General features: G+C 38.2%; 2 protein-coding genes and 1 long non-coding RNA gene across 8 annotated transcripts in view; 1 reads left to right on the top strand and 2 right to left on the bottom strand.

Annotated features, from left to right (window-relative positions):
* Positions 1 to 93: 93 nt before the first annotated feature.
* Positions 94 to 4,183, bottom strand: si:ch211-10a23.2 (Galectin-related protein A-like). Its single transcript, XM_051917142.1, has 4 exons — positions 4,016 to 4,183; positions 3,563 to 3,651; positions 1,335 to 1,524; positions 94 to 1,224 (listed from the first exon to the last, which is right to left on the bottom strand). The coding sequence occupies exons 1-4, from the start codon at positions 4,040 to 4,042 to the stop codon at positions 1,081 to 1,083; spliced, it is 450 nt and encodes a 149-aa protein (XP_051773102.1). The 5' UTR covers positions 4,043 to 4,183; the 3' UTR covers positions 94 to 1,080.
* Positions 4,184 to 5,499: 1,316 nt separating this feature from the next.
* zfyve26 (zinc finger, FYVE domain containing 26) overlaps positions 5,500 to 17,148 on the top strand; it is a 28,818-nt gene continuing 17,169 nt past the window's right edge. For 2 of the 6 annotated variants that reach the window (XM_051916251.1, XM_051916248.1), the window contains exons 1-18: positions 5,500 to 5,611; positions 6,085 to 6,365; positions 6,614 to 6,689; positions 6,801 to 6,881; positions 8,899 to 9,388; positions 11,182 to 11,306; positions 11,520 to 11,684; positions 12,286 to 12,374; positions 12,930 to 13,063; positions 13,149 to 13,340; positions 13,941 to 14,519; positions 14,822 to 14,992; positions 15,079 to 15,230; positions 15,441 to 15,684; positions 15,859 to 16,122; positions 16,195 to 16,305; positions 16,395 to 16,565; positions 16,803 to 17,039. In XM_051916251.1, the coding sequence (XP_051772211.1) occupies positions 6,175 to 6,365; positions 6,614 to 6,689; positions 6,801 to 6,881; positions 8,899 to 9,388; positions 11,182 to 11,306; positions 11,520 to 11,684; positions 12,286 to 12,374; positions 12,930 to 13,063; positions 13,149 to 13,340; positions 13,941 to 14,519; positions 14,822 to 14,992; positions 15,079 to 15,230; positions 15,441 to 15,684; positions 15,859 to 16,122; positions 16,195 to 16,305; positions 16,395 to 16,565; positions 16,803 to 17,039 (3,472 nt within the window). In that variant the 5' untranslated portion in view covers positions 5,500 to 5,611; positions 6,085 to 6,174. Of the gene's footprint in view, positions 5,612 to 6,084; positions 6,366 to 6,613; positions 6,690 to 6,800; positions 6,882 to 8,898; positions 9,389 to 11,181; positions 11,307 to 11,519; positions 11,685 to 12,285; positions 12,375 to 12,929; positions 13,064 to 13,148; positions 13,341 to 13,940; positions 14,520 to 14,821; positions 14,993 to 15,075; positions 15,231 to 15,440; positions 15,685 to 15,858; positions 16,123 to 16,194; positions 16,306 to 16,394; positions 16,566 to 16,802; positions 17,040 to 17,148 lie in introns of all 6 variants that reach the window. The other 4 variants (XM_051916247.1, XM_051916246.1, XM_051916250.1 and 1 more) reach the window with 3 other exon arrangements.
* On the bottom strand, positions 8,667 to 11,159 carry LOC127524600 (uncharacterized). Its single transcript, XR_007933105.1, has 2 exons — positions 10,886 to 11,159; positions 8,667 to 9,127 (listed from the first exon to the last, which is right to left on the bottom strand). It is a non-coding gene; the product is annotated as an uncharacterized LOC127524600 (long non-coding RNA).

Here is a 17,148-nt window from a genome sequence, read left to right as displayed (position 1 = left end):
ATACCCATGTCATTATGCACATTTGTGTCCTCATAAACCATATATACAAGAACACACACACAAAATAACTCCAATAATCAGATCTTCTTAAAAGTTCTTTAAGAAACGTTTACTGTTTACAGTACATATTGCAATTATTGTTAACAGATATTCAAGTAAACCTGAACCTAATCATTAAAGTTATTTAATACATGCTTCATTTGCAGCATTAAGTGAGTAGATTAACAGCACCAAGTACAGACTTCAGATGGACTTTGAGTCCTCTTTCCTCAAATCAATTCAACTGCAGCATTTTAAAGTGAACATTCGGGTGTCAGTTATGAATGCTTAGGTTCCCAATGCCATCTAAACTGTTATGCGGTACATTCACATGAACAAAAGATTAACAAAAAATTATTCTCTTACGATTCTGAGTTATTCTGTTGAAATGACCAATTTTTCAGACAGGCAAACAAAAACATGTTGTTGTTGATACATTCCTGTACCCCAGTCGGGCATGCCGTTAGCAATGCTAACATCCTGTGTTCAATTCCCACGGAAGGCATGAACTGATCAAATGTATAATTTAGCATCTGCCAAATGTGTAAATGTAAATACAAATGAATTTGAACATCAACAATTACTGCTACAGCACACCTAAAGACCTCTACTGTATAAGTGCATCTAATGGAACAAATGAAGGCACTTTTGCTTCTGTATCAAAGAGCCAAATAAACTAATCATATCTAAACACAAAGCAAACAAAAAAGTTAGGTAGTACATTATGTATTTTAAAAACTATCTTCTGTCTGAGCTAGTTAATGGCAAATCGTTCTTAATTTAAAAAAACCTTGATTGGAACTCCACTGTTTTGTAGGTTAAAGCTGGTTGCACATCGGGTAACACAGCTCCTTCAGAGATTTTCTTCTACAAATGTGTCCAAACACACACAAAATCATTTTAAAATGAACAGGCTCGTTTGCCACTGCAAATAAAAATCACTGGAGAAACTGTTAAAAAACAGGCAATTAGTGTACAGTACGCTCAGGATTCTAAAACCTTAGTTTTGTTGCTTCAATGAATAGTCAATTCCTCTCTTTCTCAAGCCACTTTGGTGAGCTGTAGGTCTCCATGAACTCTAAGAGCAGTGAGAGACGCTAGCTGAGTCAATCTGTGAGCAAAACCACACAACGGCTGCCCATCCACCAGAATACGGAACTGCTGGTGCTCGCACACAATCTCCATCTGAGAGAGATAAAGAAGGAAACAACATTATTGTGACAGAAAGGTGTGACATTACCAAAGATTTTAGCTTTATCAGATGTGATCACACCCTCCAAACACACACTCTCTACCTTAAAAGGCTCTCCTGGAGCAAAGGGGAAGAAAGACAGGGCAGTCTCTGAAGCGCCCCACTGTCCTGACAGACGAGCGTTACGAAGCACAGCCTTTTCTGGAAAGTTCACCTTCAACTCCAGACCCACATCACCCTCGATTTCCTCATCCCCCTCTCCTTTAGACTGGCATGACACTAACACTACCATACTAAAGAGTCAGACAGAAAAAAAGATTTAGGCATTTTTAACATCGGCTCTTGCATCGGCTCATTTTAACAGACTGAGTCAACTGCATGGAATTTTACGTCCTGCACTTTTGATCTATGACGCTCTATATCAAATCACATTATGAACCGTTAGTCTCTGGATAACCCTTGCCAAATATGGCCAGAATTATCCAATCTGTTTTTTGTTTTTTTTTGTTTTCTAGATCTGGCTGGCTAAGCCTTCATGGGAATTGATCTTTTCCCACGCTGACAAAACAGAAGTGGACAACAACAGCTGGAAAACCACATGTATTTGCACTGTACTGTAAAAGTTAGTAATTTTAATTAAAAATGAAAAAAAAAAAAAGTTATACAGTAAAAACCTGTTAATTGCAACGTTCCTTACCATATACATATTTTAAAAGACAATACATATAAACGCATATAACGCATTACAAGTAACTTGAGTTACATAATCAGATTACTTTTTCAAGTAAGTTACTTTCCATTTATTGACTGCAGCTCTCATCCCAATGTGGAGAAAAATCGTAAGTGTAGAGTCATTGTGTGCAAACATGATGGTTATCATAGTTCTAGACTAAATGTGAGCATGCATTTACTAATCTCACTTGCACAAAAAAGATTCAATATTCCTCAAAATGAATAAAATCAGTCAAATGCAAAATCAGAATACTATGCAAACCACCAATAAAGTTAAACAAATATTTTTATGCATTTAATCTCACTTTATTGACCAATGTACTTGGTGCTGACCTTCGATGATTCAGTTAAACCATAAGCAAAAATGACTTTAGATTTTTTTTTGTTTTTACTGATGAAGTAAGTATTAAAGTTTTTCTCCTGTGTCCTATTCTTCCATTATCCAGAATGGCCGCACAGCTGAAAGGTTTATTTGACACTGTACAGGCGTGAATTTGCATTTTCTTCAGCCTGAGGCATATTATTTCAACTTCTGTCAGGACCACTGTAGTCAAATATGATTGATAATTGCATAGAGTTTGTATTGGTGGTATGGTTCTGTTCTGGGCAAGAACTCCCTGCGCATCCGTGCAGCCTAGCATGGATAAGAGCAGGGAGAGCAGCAATAATCCCCCTAGGGTAACGGAACAGAACGAATATATGCAGATATAATTAATGTCAATAATTTATCATGTACACATATTTCAAGAAATAGTTTGATTCAGGGGAATCATAAGGCCAATCCTGACTGAATAGAGGAGGAGCTGGGGATGGAGGAGGGTAATTAGTTCCTGAGAAATGCAATAGCTGCTGATAATACTGAGGAGCTTATATATAGATGATGTGATAGGCGTCGTATTCCTATAGGTAGACGGGAGTTACCTGGGAGTCAGCTGATGACTGACGTGACCTGCCAGAACTGACGCTAATGCTGGATTTCGGTGTGAAAGGGTTTTTACGATTGCCCCAAAATCTTTTTTTTTTTTGTTATTAAAAACAAAACAAAAAACAGACAAGCCCAGCCCAAGTGAGGAAAAAGTAATGCACAAGTAACGTAAGGCATTACTTTTATTATAAAGTAACTAAGTGACGCAATTAGTTACTTTTCAAGGGAGTAACACAATATTGTAATGCATTAATTTTCAAAGTAACTTTACATATAAGTATGCTTTTTAGAAGTAAAAAAGTATAAATTACCTTAATCTGTGGAGAAAATGTTCATTTCTGCCAGATTTCCCTGCTCAAACCATGACATTTGTTTAGATTTTATTTAAAATGTTAGATATGTTTTATAAATACTATACTATATATGACATAAAATGCAACATAGCTCACTACAATGCACTACAAAACACTGTGTATTCTCGGTTGGCACCCATGTTTTCTTCTGGTTCTGTGTGAGCTGGAGACGTAAAAACGGTTGAATCCCCGATACAACTGGCTCATTGTTTCGCCGCACCGAAGGCGCGTCTCGTTCTCAATGAACCGAGTCATTTAGGATGCGCGATGTGACAGTGGACAAATGAACGCGAAACACAGACAGGTGTGTCTGATACGAACCTTTTGGGCTGCTTGTGAACAATACCCATCACTATCAGCCTCATGGTCGGCCGGAGACCCCCTTTGATCTCCCCAACATAGTCCTCCTCCTGCAGGAATAGTGTTTTACAGTCATTCAAACATCTCATGCTATGCAGGCCAGGCAAAATTCAAATAAGTATTTATTAATGTATAGCCTACTGTTTTAAAATCATCACGATTTCTTAAACCCAGTGCTGCGAGACAAGAAGGAAAAGAAAGGGTCCTCAGACCATTCTTCAACCTTTTCTCAGTTTACAGTTTATTTATGCAGATTACCGAGTCGCATCATTTAGCCTATCCATGTAAGTCATTTATATTCATATTAATCAGTGTAGAGTCAAATAAATAAGCCCAGTGCGTACGTCACTGTTACAACAAAATCTATAATCTCAGTGGCTGATAAGCTATAAAATAACCGTCCATCATACTTACGTTTCGGATGTTCTCCTTATCTGTCATGCTTTCTTCTGTCGCAATGGCTTTAGTTTATTCGTGCAGGTGTTACGTTTCAAGCGCGAGGACAATAGCTGTCATGCACGGAATTGATCATGGCAGAGCGCGAGACCGGAGTTGAATCTGAGAACCGCGCCTCGCGCCTCCGCGTTTCCATAGAAACCATCAGAGGCAGGGAGTGATGATGACAAAAATACAGTAGTGACTTCAGGAAATTTCAAAATAAATGAGTGAATAAAGTCTACTGTTCTGAGAACAAGTCGCCATGGGCCAAAATAAATCTGAGTCCAAGTCACGTAATTCCAGAAGTAGCCTACAAATGAACATATGTAAAACTGGGTAACTTAAGTTTTATTTGAATTCTGCATTTGAATAATTACAATGCTTAAGCTCACACATTAAAGGAGTAAATTATATCAAGATAAACACTAATTCACTTGGGAATAAGCTTATATAATGTGAATCACAAACATGGACAACACACTCAAGAGACATAATTAGCTCCCAAGTCCCATCAGGTGTATTGTTTCACATTCCCATCTAACCAGTCCAGCACCATGTTTCTGCATATGTTTTTACCACCCAGAGAGAGTTTCCAGGGTTTATAAAGCTCCAAATTACTGATCAAATTTCCCTGCGTCAGTCTCAAGGTTGTCTTACACAAGCATGTTTAATTCTGTCTCTTAGTACACTTTCGAATTAAAATAATTTAATCTTTTTTCTTGCCAAATATGAAAAATTGTGGCATACATATTAACATATTAAGATATTTGAGTTGACTAAGTCGTCACCATGTAACACCACGTGACATGACTGTTCAGACGTTCATGACACCGATTTCATAAACCAATTTTTTTTTAAATCATTACAGAATGACTTTACATCTGCGTTTAGACGCGTCACTATCAAAAATATTTTCACAATAAACCCATAAGATTTAAGTCACTATACACCAGAAAATAAACAAAAATAGAAAGTGAGAGATGACTTCATTTGGACCACTGGGAGTCAAATATTTCAATAAAGGTGTCTTCCGCCAGATGGCGCTATAGCGGATCAGAAAAGTGAACCCTACTTTGAGTCGCATTCAAATCTTTTTGTCAAATCATTTGTACAGAATATAAAGTGTAATAATTTAAATCTCTTTTGTACCTGAAATTTAAGTGGAAATCATCTACAGGAATATCTATAAAATGGCTTTTAAAATTCCTTATCACAAACGACTGTGATTGGCCCATCCTTCCAGCGCTTAGAAAAGTATCAGGTGACTATCAGCAATAGACAGGAAAGGAAGAGTTACATCTGAATAATGACACTAATAAACTAGAAGTTGAATTGTAATGTCACCAAAACGGAGAATTATTATTTTAATTAGAAGTCCAGTCCACACAATTTCATAGCAATTGCCATTCTACCTCTTATGTCATTTCTATTATTTTGACCCTTGAACTGACAGCTCCTGGATCAGCTGATTGAGTCACATGACTCTGCTCGCTCATGGCCACATACAGCTGATGGGAAGCGCGTTCGAACGCGCTGATCTCTAGTGTGAGATAAAAAGGACAAACCCAAATCGTAAGTGCTAATTTAATTAATAACTTTTTTTTGTACACTAGCGTAAAGCCATGTACAGATTCTTGATAGTGTAGTCGATTCCCTCTCCCTTTCCTAAACTATATTAGGTGGGCAGTGTCTGTTGTTTTGTTGTCGGTATTTCACTTTTTAGAGATGATGCATAAAAGAAAGTTTGAATCACACTGATGGTTATGTAAACACGTTATGGAAGTCGTTAAGAGCCTAAATGCTGACATGTCTTCTGTAACTTTTAAAGTTTTTAATCTTACAAACCTGTTCTGCTCTCCTCACATGAATCTTGGATTTTGGAATTATTTTTATTTATTATAAGTTATCGAATACATGTATACATATTTAACATATTTAAATAACTGTGGAGTCTTATCAAAAAAGTGCTTTTAATTTTATCTCATTTATGAGATGGTTACAAAACTGGTCATAATTTTTTTTCTTTCATTTCTCATCCATCTTAGATGTGGAACACTTAATAACACACATCGAGGCCAGTAATCTTTCCGTGGACCTCAACAGACTGCTTAATTAAACTAAGCGGACTGTCTATCATGCATCCGTTTGGCCGTGAAGAAGAGACCTCCAGGCGGGAGCTCTTCGGTTTCTTCACGCGGTGTTTGCAGCGCGGAGAGTGGGAGCTCGCGGCAGCCTGCGTGTGTCAGCTCGGCGATGAGCGCGGAGATGATCCCCAAATCCCGCAGGACATCGTTAAAGCCATCGTTACTCACCCATATCCGCTCATGTGAGTGAAACCCTGACAGAAATGAGCAGGAATGCTTGTTCAAGTCATAATAAACCACATAAACAAATAAATGTTCCTCTTTCTGTGGACGTTGCTTACGCTAGTTATAGTATCTATGGTGTTTTGGCGGAAACTGAGGTTGCATCGGTAAATGTATAGATGTGGTACTCAACATTTCATTATCGAGAGAGTTTAAGAAGCTAAGAGATTTTAAGAGAGACATATGTTATTCTTCTGTTTATACACAGGTGGGAAACAGTGGGCAGCCCTCACAGATTGGCTTGGTATTGGCTTCAAGTCCTGGAGAAACGTACTAAAATAAAGGTGTGTTTTCTGTTGCATATAATTTCTCTTTGGTGCTTCAAGCAGATTGCACTTATCGCTATTATCAGTACTTCCTTTTCCTAATGCAGACTATGGTTACCCTCTGTGTAGGTGAGCGGGTCTGTGAAGAGGGAACTGGAGTTCTTGTTGCTCTTAGAGGAACTTGAAGACGTCCCACAGTCTGTACTTAAGGTAAGACTAACTCCAACTACTGTATGTTGCCTTCACATGCATGTAGATAACCCTGACCCTGTCACAACTTTATGGCTTTATGTTGACAAAGCACAGATTATTTCCTTTGCTTTGAACTCTGATAAGGTTCTACACTATCAGTTGCTATTTTGCACGTGTGCACGATTGAGCAAGACATGTTATACTGCTTTCTTTTTGCTCTCCTTTTTCCATTTTAACAAATATTGAATGCATTTTTCATGTTTCCAGAGTGATAATCTTTGACCCAAATCTACCAACTTTGAGATAAAACACTTTGAGATTTAATTTGATGCCAAAAAGAAAATATGGAAAACAATTATTATTTTTTTTTTATTATTTTTTTTTTATGAAGCAACAATCTACTAATCTCATTTGCATTGCAAAATTCACCAAAGCCAAATTCAAATGAAACAACAATAAAAAAAAAAAATGCTTATTTTTGTCAAAAATTCTAAAGGTCGTATTTTGGCAAAATTTCTTGAAATAGTGTAGTGATGTATGAAGCACAGCTCACAGAGAAGTCGCTTTCAAACCAAGAAGCTTTCTATTGGTCAGTGCTGCAAATCTGCATGTCCAACTTAAACCTGTTACAAAATCCCACTCAAGCGAAATTCCAGGTTGTGCGAAATCCTATTAAATTAAACAATGACAAATGTTATCATGGTGAATATGATTTAGCTTATCGTGGAACTTTGTGGTGCTGGCAATACCCCTGCCTTTTTTTTTTTTTCCTTCTTTCTGTCTTTTCACTTTATACTGTTGTATTTACTATTTATACTGTTGTTTTTGTGGATTGTTTATATGTCAAGTACTTGATTGTTTATATCACATTTGTCTGCAAATAAGATCATCAATAAAGTACAAATCATAAAAAAACAATAAAAAAAAAAACAATGACAAATGTGACTGTACCTTAAGGCAAAATTGCATGTATCCTTTGTGGAGATGGAAATCCCAGAATGCACTGCAATAAGGTTATTAAAAAAAAAAAAAAAATCCAAAATGGCATACCAGTTGAAAAAAAGTCCATTATAGTACTTGTGTTTTTGTGATTATTAGAGTTTTGTGTCATTGGTTTAGCAATCAATCATCTACGCTTCATTTAGCTAACTGAATTCCATAAGTAACAGTTGTTTGTTTATAAAATGTTGCAGTGTTTTTTTTTTTTTTTTTTATAAATTATTTATCTGTGCATATAATTTTTTGTGTAAAAATGCCCTCATAATATTTAAGCAAAAACATTAACGAGCCCGTACCTCACAACATCTCCTCTCTAATGACGTGTGCGCCGGCGCAAGGGCTGGCCAATAAGGTTATCCATTCCATGCCCCATGAAGCTTTGCACAAATTATGGGAGTAACATCCGTTAAACTAAACAATCAGCGAAAAGTTTGCTCTATAAACGCAATAATAAGCATTTTCAAAAATTTGGTACAATGAGATGAAAATGCTTGATTATTTCCACAGCAATATCACGGACACGTTAAATATTACTGTAGTAATATGTCTGTATAATGTAACATACGTTGCCATAATGAAAAATGTTAATTAACTGGAACATTGAGTGATAATTCAAAGTGATTTCCGTCATGGTGAGAGACAATAAATATTGTATTTACCTGCATTTAGAAACATTCCAGTATTATACATTCCACGCTGTTTATAGGGATTAGAAGTGAAAAGGGGAGACAATTGCATTTTAAGTCATCCATGTGAAAACAAACCTGGAAAGATATGTGAGGATTTGGGGAGAAAAACAAGAGCTTCTTAGTGCATTCCAGTGATTTATTCATGGGATATATATCGCAGACCACAAATGCGCAGTATATGTTATCTTTTTCATACTGTTACAGCGGATTACAAAGGGGGAAAAAAAGCCGTTTCACTCAGTTATACATCACAATAGGGAAGAAAAGACAATCACAATTTTCATTTCATGCCATCTTTAACTTCCAAAACAGTGCATTTTGTTTATCCACTTCTATATCTTCCATAGGAGCTGCATGAAGCCTTCCTGTACTCTGAGGAAGTAAAGGGAAAGATTCCAGGTGATTCTACTCCTCCACTGAGTGCTGCTGTTCTATCCTGCCTCCGTTCTCTTTTAACCCGCCAGCAGCCGCGGCTCTGCCACTCTCTCATCAGCTTCCTTCAGCACGCGGACCACTCCAGAGACCATGCCTTACAGGACGTCTTCATCCAGCACCTCACCACGAGAGTGAATGTGCCTGTGGAAGAGAGGAACGAGGAATGGGTGGAGCAGGTGTGTGCAGTGCTGGCCTTAGCACCATGGGGGCCAGAGAGGTCAGGTGCTGAGCTAGAGACCCTGTGGAAGGGATTGTGGTCGGCTAGAGAAGGGCTTATGACGGAGGAGAGGATTCTGGGATGTCTACTGAGGCCACAGAGCCAAGCTCTGTTGACTGCATACAGCTCTACTGCACTCAGACTGCTCAAAGAGAAGCTGCTGGAAGAGGCTCCACACACACAGGGTGAGTCTGATAAGTTTACTGTAGTCATATGAACAACCAGGTAAAGAAACACATTTTGTTTCCATAATAATGTCATTTTTTCCCCCCTATGAATCGTGTAGCCAAATCCTGACACTGTACCACTAGTAATAGATTTGTCTGTTTTGTTAATGATTAATGTGTTGAATGCCTAAAGTGGCCCCAAAAAGCATTTGGAAACCTACGCCACATGTGAAATGCATGAATGTTGTTGGATTACATAACAAAATATAAAACCAGGTCATTTCTTTTAAACAAATATAGTGAAAGCACACTTTTTAAACTAAATATTTCACAAAAAGAAAATTGTGAGCTTTTAAATTGTAGAACAACATATATATATTTACAGATACATATTGACAGAATAACAGTAAATCTACACTACTGTTCAAAAGTTTGGGGTTGGTAACATTTTTTAAATGTTTAAAAACTGCTCTTTTGTGATCAAAAATACTGTAAAAACAGTAATATTATTAAAAATGATTATTGCAATTTAAAATAACTGTTTTCGGTTTTGATATATTTTAAAATGTAATTTATGTGATGGCAAAGCTGAATTTTCAGCATCATTACTCCAGTCTTCAGTGTCACATGATTCTTCAGAAATAATTCTAAAATGCTGATTTGCTGCTAATGGAAAAAAAAATCTTACTATAATCAATGTTGAAAAACATTTGCTGCCTAAAGGATTAGTTCACCCAAAAATGAAAATTCTGTCATTAATTACTCACCCTCATGTCGTTCTACACCCGTAAGACCTTTGTTCATCTTTGGAACACAAATTAAGATATTTTTGATGAAATCCGATGGCTCAGTGAGGCCTCCATTGCCAGCAATGTCACCGAACCTCTCAAGATCCAGAAAGGTACTCAAAACATATTTAAAACAGTTCATGTGAGTACAGTGGTTTAACCTTAATATTATAAAGCGATGAGAATACTTTTTGTGTGCCAAAAAAACAAAATAACGACTTTTAAACAATATCTAGTGATGGCCGATTTCAAAACACTGCTTCGAAGCTTTACGAATCTTTTGTTTTGAATCAGTGATTCGGATCTCATATCAAACTGCCAAACTGCTGAAATCACGTGACTTTGGCGCTCTGAACAGCTGATTCGAAACAAAAGATTTGTAAAGCTTCAAAGCAGTGTTTTGAAATCGGCCGTCACTATTGCTGTCAATGGAGGCCTCACTGAGCCATCGGATTTCATCAAAAATATCTTAATTTGTGTTCCGAAGATGAATGAAGGTCTTACGGGTGTAGAACGACATGAGGGGGAGTAATAAATGACATTATTTTCATTTTTGGGTGAACCAACCCTTTAATATTTTTTTGTGATACTTTTTTCAGGATTCTTTGATAAATAGAAAGCTCAAAAGAACAGCATTTATTTGAAATAAATGTCTTAACTGTCTCTTTTGATCGAAGTATTAACTTTAGTATTAATTTCTTTAAAAAAAAAAAAAAAACTTACTGACCCCACACTTTTGAACAGCATTGTATCTGGAACCAAAAACTAGCTCAAATATTATTTGAAGTATAAAAAGGCAAATCTGAACAATCAAAAATACTGGTATTGGTTTCAGTGTGTGTGTGTGTTATGTTTTAAGGAAGTGTGTACCACTGCCTTTACTTTTCACACTTCTGCTCATGTGGTTACAAGTCCCTCCCAAAATGTTCTCAGTTGTCACACCATTTGCATGTGATATTGTTTTTTGAGCAGACATCATTGTTTGTATTTTTGATGCATGTCTGAAATTCTATTCCCATCCAGTTGACTTGCCTGATCTGGAAAGGGTCATGCTTGGCCTGTGCTGTCATGACAACAAGCGTTTGGTGTGGAAAGCCATTTACTTTGAGTGTTTGAGCAGTGGAAAGCACTTTCTTGAGCAGGTCTTGGTAGGTGTACACAATCAGGCAAACAGTATCTGCATCATTAAAATGTAATTTGTCATTCTTTTTCTGCACTATCACCTCTTATAGTTAGTCAGTGAGACTAACTTAATCAAGTTTCATTCCTTTAAAAAACACGTATAAAAGTGTATAGATGAAATCAACACAAAGTTTCCTTTAGTCTTATAATTGCAGTGATCATTCCTCTGTTGTTTGCAGCTTACTGGTTTAGATCTCATAAAGAGGGAGGAATTCTCCAAACTAGAAACACTATTGCAGACTGAGTTTCAGCCTTTGTCCCGACTCTTGTTGTTGCTGGGCTGGATGCATTGTCAAAGCCTGGATTCTGCCAAGTCCCTTCTTAGAGTCCTGCATCACCAACAGGTTAGTAGACAGATATCTGACTATCTGACTAAGTCTGGTCCACTCTGCTGCTCATTCTGGCCAAGAACAACCTACTTATTTGGGATGTTTTATTAATATGTATGAGTTGATAGAACAATAATAGGCTGGTGTGGCAAACAACTCATTCACATAGTTGCACAGAAATGTTGGCCTGTGACCAGCTACACAGTAAACACTAAAAAACACTCATTGTAGCAACCCAGTATCTTAGTAACACAACGTTGTAAATAAAAACACTGACTTGGACAGAGAGCCTGAAAATGGCAATTTCAGCTAGATTTTGTCAGTTTCTTTTTTTATAAAATAACCTCATTTAATGACTTTCAATTTCTGAAAGGTTTTATATAATAACCCTAACTTTACAAGAACATATACTTCAAAAATCCCCTCCAGCTGAGGTGTGACTCATGAGTGACTCATGAGTGTGAGCGTTAATTAGTTTGTCTCCATTTCAAAGCCTGCAGATGATACAATTTGTTTTTGCAAACTCTGTCTGTTTATTTATGTGCCATATGTGAATTACACTTTAGTGTATGTAAATGTGTATGCAAATAAATGAATAAGCCTTTCTTTCTTGTAGCCCCAGACCACTGATTCAGTATTGAGTGAGTTGGCCTGCACTCTGTCCTCTCAACTTGCTGTGCTGGAATGGTGCGATCAGAACAATCCGTGAGTTAAAACACTGTTTGTACATTTTCACATAAAATGTATGGATTAATAGCTATTTGTTCACCATTTAAAAGTTTGGGGTCTGTAAGATTTTTTTAAATGTTTTTGCAAGAAGTCTCTTATGCTCATCAAGGCTGAATTTATTTGATTAAAAGTACAGCAAAACAATAATATTGTGAAATATTATTACAGTTTAAAATAACTGTTTTCTATCTTTATTTATTTCTGTGATGGCAAAGCTGAATTTTCAGCAGCCTTCAGTGTCACATGATCTTTCAGAAATCATGCTAATATGATTTATCTAGTAAATCATTCTAATATGCTGATTTGAGTGCATTTGCAATATCAATGTTGAAAACATTTTACAATTTTTCAGAGAATTTTTCAAAGAGCATTTATTTAAAATAAAAGTCTTTTGTAATATTATAAATGCCTTAAGTGTCACTTTTGATCAATTTAATGCTTCTTTTCAGAATAAAAAAATCTTACTGACCCCAAACTTTTGAATGGTAGAGTATATGTTTTTGTTGCTAATTGGTATGCATACTTACACAGAGGGATATCCCATGATGCCTTGCTGAGTCACTTACACATGCTGGACCATCACTCTGCCCTGTATGTGCTACACTGCCTGATACCTCTTGCCAAGTATGAGGAGCACAAAGTGCTTGAACTGCTGCAAAGAACAGGTATAAGACTCACACTGTCACAGGGGGTTCATTCAAATTCACACAGATCTGCTGAACTTTTAAATCTTTGTTTTTTCATTTGTAGGAGATCCTTCATTAGCGGACTCACCCAGCTGCTCTGTCCAGCGAAACATCACTCTGTTTCAAGGCTTCTGTGCCATGAAGTATGCCCTGTACGCCATCTGCGTGAACGCACACATGCACACCGGCTGCCTGGGCTGTGAGCCTCGGCATCAGCAGCAGACAGAGGCGGGTCAGGGGGAGGAGCCACCTGAAGGTGACCGTGCTGCTTTTTTCCTCTAGGAAAACAGAAATAATGTCTATTCCCATTGTTATATGAACCTGAATAAGCTCTTGATAATATACACTATACCAGTTTAAAAACTTGCACACAATAAAGTGAACTAACATTAAAGTGATTTAATATGATCTTTCCATTTAATTCTCACATTTAGTGAGCAAAATCATTTAATCACAATTTTTGCTAACTTTTTTGCTACTTCCCATATTCTTATTTGTGTTATTTCATAGTTTTGATGACTTGATTTTGATGAAAGATTGAATAGGTGTGTCCAAACTTTGACTGGTAGTGTCTTTTTTTTTATTTATGGCTTTATTTATATTTACTTTATTAATTTTATAAATATTTTTTTAAACATTAACAAAAAGATTCCATGGCATTATGTTAGTTTTTATTATGGTTTCGATAATTTACTAAATACCAATGTGCAGCAATTTGGTAATTATTCAGTACCATGATATACATCATTGTACCACTTTTTGCATGAGAACTTTTTTTCTCAAGTTTATTTTTATAAGAAAATGGACAAGCAAAATGTGATGACTTAGTTTTCATTTTATTCCTTACTCTTCCCAGGATGCTCTGATCTGTTTCAGCACTACCTTTCGGAATGTCAGCTGTACCTAGAAGCTGTTCCGCCATTATTTCGTTTGGAGCTCTTGGAGAACATTTTCTCCCTCCTCTTCCTGTCCGACACTGACTTCAGCCCACAAACAGATCAGGCGAGCACTGCCACAGAAGCCCAACCAGACACTGAGAGAATTAAATCAAACAGTACCAAAGGTGTGAGTACGGCTGAGAGCATCTTAAAAGTAGAAAATGGTGGAAAGGTGGAGGGATTGAAGGTCCAGGATGGAGAGTCTGATCAGATAAACCCTGAACTGGGCCACCTGACATCAGGGTGTCGGGGGTTTCTGGTGGATTTGAGTGTGATGGAGCGGATTCTACGGCTGGTGAGGGAGGGCTTGGAGGGTGTGTGTGGGGTCGGGCAGGAGGACGGCAGGGCGCTTGCAGCCGATGTGGAGTTGGCAGAGAGTCTGGGATGTTCTGTTACCACTGAAACGTTCAGTGCCCGGTTACAGAGATTGTCTAAATACACAGCAGAGGCCCAATGGAGACTGCAGATTGTTACTAGTAACCATGGCAACGGGAATGGTGAGCAATATTATGTAGGATATTGATATTCATTCTGCAATTGTTTATTTTGATCAAAAGTGACAGTAACAACATTTATAATGTTACAAAAAATATTCAAGATAAATGGTGTACTTTTGAACTTTCTATTTATCAAAGAATCATGAAAAAATGTATCACAGTAATAAGCAGCACAACTGTTTTCAACATTGATAATAATTATAATAATGTTTCTTGAGCTCCAAATCAGCATATTAGAATGATTTCTGATTTTTTTTAACAGAAATCTTTGTATTTACTCATGTGTGTGTTTGTGTTTATAGATGACTTGTACCTCCCATCTCCACTCCCCAGTCCGGCACTTCCTCTGAAGCGCCAGGGTAGCGGCAGCAGCAATTCAGGTGTTCGGAGGAGGAGAAAAAACCACCGGCATCGCTCTGAACGCCACGTCTCATCTGAACGACAAAACGGGGAGGTCAGCACCAGCACCTCAGGTCAGTACACACACACACCTACACAAGTTTCCTTCCCATATCATAGCTGAATGCTAATGTTGATAATTGTTCATGCTGCCTAGCAGACGGTGGTGTGTGTGTTGGAGCCACGTGCCGTGGGAGTGAAGTGTGTCCGTGTGGTGGACCTCACAGCTGGCTGGTTCCTGCGATGCTCTCCCCTCCTGAGTCTCTCCTCATCACATGCATTCGCAGAGGCAACTACATAGAAGCCCAGCAGGTGATAAATGATGTCATTTCCTAACATAACACACCAGAGAGATGATGTCATTCCAATGATGATGTAGTCACTGTTTATTGACAAAGTGAATATCTGTTAAGAATACATTTTTAGCACTTTCTGCACTAACTTATTCTGTGTGGGCCTACTTATTAGTCAGTTTTGTTGAGTTTTTGGGCTTCTTTAATGGCGTGTGTTTGTGTTTATTAGGTGATTGCAATGTATGGTTTGGAGAACTCTGAGTGTGCAGGCGAACTGGTCTTTATGGACCGGTACCGGGAGGTACTGAACGAGCTGGCTCAGGTGGAGCAGAAGATAGAGAGCCAGTCACTTTCTTCATCATCCTCATCTTCAGAGGGTCTGGTCACAGTGGGTGTTGTTCCAGGGGGAAGGACCAGAATGGGTAGTAGCAGCAGATTAACACTCAAGAGTATTGGGAGTGCAGCAGCCGCAGGTATTACACACACACACACATTTATAAATCTAAGGAGAAAATGCCATGCTTCCATACCGTACTTCTATTTTTCTATAATGCTATATCTTAAGGCTAACCCCTTAAAAGAATAAAGTGGACATTTTTGTGAATTAGGGATATTTATAGACCACCTTGCCATCTTTCTTTCCTCAGGCGTGGCTTTTTATTCCATTTCTGATGTGGCTGATCGTTTACTTAGTACCCCGAGCAGGGCGATACCCTGTTTAGAGGACAGCTACTGGCTCTCCCAGTGCTCTATAGACTCCCCAGACCTTGTGCGACCCCTGGTGGAAGAGTTGAGCCCTGCAGCTATGGCAGCCTTTGACCTCGCCTGCTGTCAGTGCCAACTGTGGAAAACGTCGCGGCAGCTGCTTGAGACTGCAGAGAGAAGACTCAGCAGCTTTCTGGAGGCCAGAGGTGTGATTACATCAGTCAGCTTTATTTAGGCCATCCTTATTGGTGAGCCCTGACTTATTTTTCCTGCCGCAGGTGTACGAGTTGATGCAAAGGTTCCTCACGCCAACGGTATTAGAGGCTTCCCTTCAGTACTACAACAAATCAGCAAGGTCCTTAACAGAACCTCCGTCAGCAAAGGCACAAGTAAAACACGTCTGAATGATCCACTCACATTGATATTTTTAACTTGACCTTACATAACATTTTTATTTTTACGTCTTACCTTTCTCTAGACTGTAATGGAGAGGAGAATGCTGTTTACAGCCCCTTTGGCTGTAGTGCCCAGGAAGTGCTGCTGTCTTGTCATTCAACATTAACAGAAGAGAGTATCGCCTCCCGTCTAAACCTGAATCAGCGCTTAGAGGTCACACTTCAAACCCTGACCTCTGCCACCAACACCTCAGGTACTAGCAATATGAGCTAGCCATTGTTTTTGTGCTTGTTTCAGCATTCCCTGAAACTTTATGGCACTTTCTCCTCAATTTTTTTTCTTTCATAGATTTTCATTGACTCAGAAATTAGATGTTTGTGCAGCATATTTCCAGTAAATGGGGAGGGGCTTTTTTATTCTTCTTTTTCTATGGCGTGAGCCCTTTGAATTTAATTTGTTATTCATTTTGGCATCTTTTGTTCCCATGCAGTAGACGCTTTGACGGGGAGCTCTCTCCTGACAGCGCTGGCCGAACAGGCTGGTCTCAAGCAGTCTGAACTGGATTCCCACCCGGTACGAACTGCTATGAAACAACTCCTACACTATCTGGACCAGCTCTGCCCGTTTGAGCCTGACAGTGCCCCTGGCAGGCCAGATTACATACGCAACTTCCTTGATTACGTCAACGTGTTGGCTTCAGTACTGGTGCGCAGTTTGTGGTCAGAGGGTAAGATCAAAGATTCCAATAAACAGTAGGGCTGGGACAATACTATCGATGCATCGTGATTCGTGGATCACTTCTGATATTTTCCAAATGCATCGCAAATCAATTCTGA

Source organism: Ctenopharyngodon idella, chromosome 13, assembly GCF_019924925.1.
Source record: "Ctenopharyngodon idella isolate HZGC_01 chromosome 13, HZGC01, whole genome shotgun sequence".
Taxonomy (NCBI): Eukaryota; Metazoa; Chordata; class Actinopteri; order Cypriniformes; family Xenocyprididae; genus Ctenopharyngodon; species Ctenopharyngodon idella.
This window is presented reverse-complemented; position numbering and strand designations above follow the sequence as displayed.

Bases quoted from the DNA above. Each gene is read 5' to 3' on its own strand.
- si:ch211-10a23.2 (XM_051917142.1), bottom strand. From the start codon at position 4,042: ATGACAGATAAGGAGAACATCCGAAAC. The intron at 3,652-4,015 runs GTAAGTATGATG...CTATTCCTGCAG, and splicing joins ATAAGGAGAACATCCGAAAC to GAGGAGGACTATGTTGGGGA. The intron at 1,225-1,334 runs GTAGAGAGTGTG...TATCTCTCTCAG, and splicing joins CTCCAGGAGAGCCTTTTAAG to ATGGAGATTGTGTGCGAGCA.